Genomic DNA, 5,724 nt, shown 5'->3' on the forward strand with positions numbered 1-5,724 from the left:
GTACTATGCATGATTCTTTATCGCCTTACGAGATCATCGCCAACAAAACCAATTATTTTTATTTTTTGAAATGCCGGATGCTATTTCGGCAAAGTATGAAATAAACGTCCTGATGAGGTTATTATGTAAATGATGTGCATGTTACGGTGAATGACCGAAATCGGTGGTTGTTGACTTTCACCGGTGAATGTTGACAATCACATAGTCGCTTTGGTGAATGTCCGAAATATTTATTACATTCGATTTGATATTAATTTATTCGTGGATATAATTACATTTATTCGATATTTTAATACTTTCTGATGATAGATCAGAGGAAACATCAGTGTTTGGAGTATCGGGCCATACATTTACATTTAACCGGTATACATTTGCCCGGTATACCCTACATTGATGTTTTTTAAGGTTAAGTGCCACTGCCCGGTATACCCTACACGGATGTTTTTTTTAAGGTTAAGTGCCACTGCCCGGTATACCCTACATTGATGTTTTTTTAAGGTCAAGTGCCATTGCCCGGCATATATTTGTCCGATACTCCAAACACTGATGTTTCTTCAGTAAGTATTAAAATATAGAATAAATATAAATATATCAAATAAATATAATAATATCAACGAATAAATTAATATAAAATTGGATATAACAAATATTTCGGACATTCACCAAAGCTATTATGTGATTGTTGACATTCACCGGTGTGAGTCGACATTCTCCACATTTCGGTCATTCACCGTAGCATAACCATTAAAACAAAACAATCCTTATTAAAAGAGTAAGTCGACATAACAAAATTATAAAAGTAAATTATACATGATTAAATTATGAAAAAAAAAACTAATAAAAAAGGTGATTAAATTTTGAATATCTTTTTAAAAATAAAATACTTAACAATGATCTAACCCTTTTTTAAGATATGCCAAACCTTTTAAAAAACTAGCAAAATCTGTCTAATATTTGCAAATTTAGTTTGTTGTTATATACCGTCTGGCCAGACAGGAGAATCATGAGAAATTAGCGTGGCATTCAATGTGTTAATAAGCAAAGTTACTTTGCTAATGAGTTGAAAATTTCACTTTGCGATTATCAGATCTTATTTGTTTTATCCCTACAAAATGGAGATCGAAATCATTGCAAATCAAAGTGAAGCAGAGAAACAAAAGATTAAGCATTGTAGTTCAGGAACCGCAGAATCCAATTTGAAAAAAAGCAAATAGTAGGGGAATATTGGAATCAATTTTTGTTTAAAACACACTAATCTGATTATCGGAACATGTTAATAATTTTACCGATTGTATTTTAATTTCAAAACTACGAATGTTATTGTTTTTAAAACAGAGTGGAATTTTAAACTCAAATACTGTGCTTTCCTTAAACATAAATTAGCTACCACTTCCTATTTTTTTAGACAGGATGATGCGGTTCTTTATAATTATAAATAATTATTATAATTAATCTTGGTGGAAAGTAGACTTGAAATACTTCCGCGCCATTAATAGGTTAAAGCAAGCTATGGTCAGCTGTAAGTACAGATTATTCCATCGTCTTAATATATAATTTTAGAATCTTTGTGATAAATGAAGACACATCAACACATTAGGGGGCACATATGATATTTAAGTGAGGAAAAACATTCTTAAAATCTGATAAATTGATATTGAAGAAGACTAAATTGAAAACATCAAAACCTGTTCAATTACCTGAGTGTATTAAAAGGAAGAGAAAAGCCGACAACCTAAAATGCAAATTTCTTCCGGCAATCAAAAAAGTTCTGATAATTTTAGTTTGCCTTCTTCAATAGTGATTCTTTGGATATTACACAGTCTACAGTTACGCATAAGTGATTTTTGAACCTGCTTAAGATGAAAAGTATGCGTTTGATGACAGTGCGTCATATGATATCTTCCTGTGTTTCTACAAGTGTTCTGTGATTTAGGGTGATTCCATAGTAAAAAGTCATCCGGAGAACATGTAGGTCATGCAATGAATTTCTCACGTTCAATTCGTTTTCTTTTATCGTTTACTCAATTATAATTAACATGGCTTGTCCGTCTGGCCACACGGTAAATAATTGCAAACTAAGTTTGAATAATTGAATATATTAGTCAGATTTTGTTAGATTTTTAAAGTGGTTTAGCATGGTGAATTTTATAACCATACGAATTATTTAAAAATAGTGGTGGATAAAAATCTACTAAATTACATTTATTAAACCAAGAATCACAATTAATAAACTACCACTTGAAAATATTTATTCACTGTCCGGAGCAAGTTGGCATCTCTGTGTATATAAATAAAACTATTTTTGTGTGTTCTATATAGCATTAATTTCTTCAAACCATAATAATATAAAAAAAATTAAAATTTACTCGAATTATGTGTTTCGAATAATCTTGACTTCTCCGGTCACCGGTGACCCCCATGGCAGTCAACGTGTTAAGACCTGATGGCGCTTCAAAGCGAATTGTTTACGAATGGTTAATTCAGCTAGGACAAACCACTTCTGACCTCTACCATTTTCTTTTTCCAGATTCGAAGCCTGCATGCGCCATTTTTATATTTTCAACGTAATTCTTTTCCATGGACTGCAGCTGATGTTATTAAATTAACTAAAATCACTAAAATGGCAATTCATATCTTATTCAACTAAACTTTCACTTAATAACAATAGACATAAACACATAAATTAGCAATAGGGAAGGAAATATTTTTGTTTCTTACCTATTCTCTTGTTTTAACAACTTATGAGTGCTTTCGAATTAATTTTGATTCTTTTTTTTAGGATTTGGATTGTTAGAATCAGGTTACGTGAACCGGAAGAATGAGGTGAATATTATGGTAAAGAATTCAGTCGATGTGATATTTGGAGGTTTGGGATACTGGATGTTTGGATATGCGTTTTCTTTTGGAAAAGATCCTGGTTCTAATTTTTTTATTGGTAAATATACTTGAATTTTGAAAGAATTAGAAATGGTAAAAGACGAATCTTAAAAGTACACTGAAATATAAAAATCTGTGAATGCAATAGTAATATGTAGAGGACAGATTATTTATTTAAATATCAACCTCTCTTTCTTTGTATGTATGGTAAAACAATTAAAATTTTCGAAAATTTTTTTGGTAATCATATTTCTGTTATATAATCATAACCCCAATAAAATTGTATAAAAAACAAGCAATTTAAGCGATTTTTTCAAATCCTACTAGTATATCACACTCTCCCTATATCTTGTTTAAATTTTCAATCCTTAATAAAATGCTTTTTTATTCATATACTCAAGTTCAAATACATTTTTTTTAAAACTTTTAATGGATGACTCTTGATGCTAATGCAGTTTTTTCAAATAATAATTCATTAATTAAATAGGGAAATGGAATTTTCTTTATATATATTTTGTTCAAATTTTCAATTGTTTTCAAAATACCTTAAATTCATACTTTTAATTTAGTGGCGGGCGGAGTTATCAGGGCTGATTGTGCTCCGGAAAAAATCCGGATTTCTGGATTTTTTGCTAACCGTGATCCGGAAGTTTCAGGAGATCGAGTGTTCAGATGGTTCAAAAAATCATTGATCACAAAAGTTTCTGGAAATCTAATTTTCAGAGGTGGAACTTAACTTTTTCACAGTTTATTTTATTTGTAAGGGAGAGTCAGATACTTTATAAGCGTGTATTCAAGATTAATATTAATTTTTTATCTGTAAATAGTTATTATAATCATAAACTCAAGAAAAAAAAAGATATATTTGTAAATTTTAATTACTTCTCCAGGTCGACATAGGTATTTTGTAAATGGTATAGGTTTGTGTAAAATTTTAAATATATTTCAAGTAAACCAAGAAATATTGAGAAAAAGGAAAAATACCCTGTTTAAATTTTTTCGATTTAAACTTTTTTTTTTACTCAAGAAATTTTCCGGAATTTTGACTTGGGTTCACAATCACCCCTGAGCTATTGACAATGCCAAGCGTCATCTATCAATAGGTACCTCGTGTGTAAACGAAGTTAGCATGTATTATATACCAGTGAATTGATGTTTAATATTCGTAGTGGTAGTTACGCCACAAGTTTAAATACATTTTTGTTAGACTTGTAGTAGATGACACTAGATATTAATACAGTTTTTTCAAATATTAATTAATTAATTAAATTTGATTAATTAATTCTAGTTTTATATGAGAGAAAACATATTAATTATTTACTAAAAAGTAACTGAAATAAAATTTTTCTTTGTAAGTAGGAATTGACTTCAATTGTTTTTTTTTATATTACTTGTTTACAAGCATCTTAATCAGGCATATAAGAAAAAGAGAAGTGTCAGTTTGTTTATCAGAAGCAGTGATAATTCATGTGCAAAAAAATAAATGTGGAATAAATTTAATTCTTTATCAGATAATTTACAAATTTAATGATCCATTCGTAACCATCACTACACATTACACGATCAATGAAATATATTTAAGACGAAAATATCCCTTGCATTCATTAAGAAAAAATTTAAAGGAAAGTGATAAAAACTGTTTATGGTTTTATACTCTTTTAACCCTTTAACGGGCCCTTTATTTCTAGTAAAGGTAAATTAAAGTATTTTTGGAATTGAAATTGTATTAAGAACAGTAATTGATATAAAAAATAAAAAACTCATTTAGTTTATAAAAATGCCAATTTTTGGTGGTAAATATATTTAACATGACCTATTAGGAGCTTACTGACTTTTATTTTTCTTTATTTATAAAATAAATTCCTTAAATGCTAAAAACTTCAAAAGGAATTATGTATTTTATAACTTTTATACGTTTTTCAAAAGTGACAAATGGTTACCAATTTTATTTAAACTCACTTCAAGAAAGCTGAAGTTATTGAAAAATGGAAACCTAAATTACAAGTGGTACAACGTGGTGGTAAGTATACTTACCCCGGCCTTCAAAAGGGTTAATATATTTTTCATGCCTTCTAATGCTCAGATCTTCACATTCCAGTACTCAATTTTCACGGTGCGAGGATGTGACCTCAAATGTGCTAAATTTATTAGTGCAGACAATATTTTAAATTGCGAAATCAGACACGAAAAACGTACTTTTTCTGAATAAACATATCTTTGTTTCGACGGATTCAAATTTCTGACCCCCAAGACATTGGGGGTAGCCACAATCTGGGAAATATGGTTTGGTCAGGAGATCTGTCCAACGTTTGGACCCCATAATGTAAAAATGTTTTTTTTTGCGTATTTCGCCATTTCTGTAGAAATTTTTAAGCGAATTCAAAACTTTTTGCACATAATTATAAAATTTCATTTATTGAAAGCAAAACTGAAAAATATAACTGAAAAATACCCTTCAAAAACTAACTTTAATTAAATATTTATCATTTTTTATTATTTCTCTTAAAAATGGTCGGAAAAATTTCGAATTGTAAGGTTTACATTTTTTTACTCATTTTAAAGAATTGCATTTTGTATTTTGCAATGTCAAATTTTGAATTTGACATTGCAAAATACAAAATTTGAGAGACATCGGTCGAATAGTTCCTAAGAAATCAAATTGTAAAGAAGCAGTATTTTTTAAATTTGATTTCTCAGGAACTATTCAACCGATTTTTATGAAATTTTGTATTTTGTCATTTTATATGTATTTTGTTATTTCAAATTGCACTCTTTAAAATGATTTAAAAATTGCATACCTTACAATTCAAATGTTTCTTGATTATTATTAAATAATAATCAAGAAAC

The 5,724-nt window shown here is 28.9% G+C and overlaps 1 protein-coding gene across 1 annotated transcript in view; it reads left to right on the forward strand.

The window, feature by feature from the left end:
• The window catches only part of LOC107453305 (putative ammonium transporter 3), a 70,485-nt gene that overhangs the window by 21,848 nt on the left and 42,913 nt on the right, over window positions 1–5,724 (forward strand). Inside the window, exon 2 of the mRNA XM_071181744.1 lies at window positions 2,780–2,935. Coding sequence (XP_071037845.1) covers window positions 2,780–2,935 — 156 coding nt within the window. The remainder of the gene's footprint in view (window positions 1–2,779; window positions 2,936–5,724) is intronic.

Source organism: Parasteatoda tepidariorum, chromosome 6 (genome assembly GCF_043381705.1).
Source record: "Parasteatoda tepidariorum isolate YZ-2023 chromosome 6, CAS_Ptep_4.0, whole genome shotgun sequence".
NCBI classification, from domain to species: domain Eukaryota; kingdom Metazoa; phylum Arthropoda; class Arachnida; order Araneae; family Theridiidae; genus Parasteatoda; species Parasteatoda tepidariorum.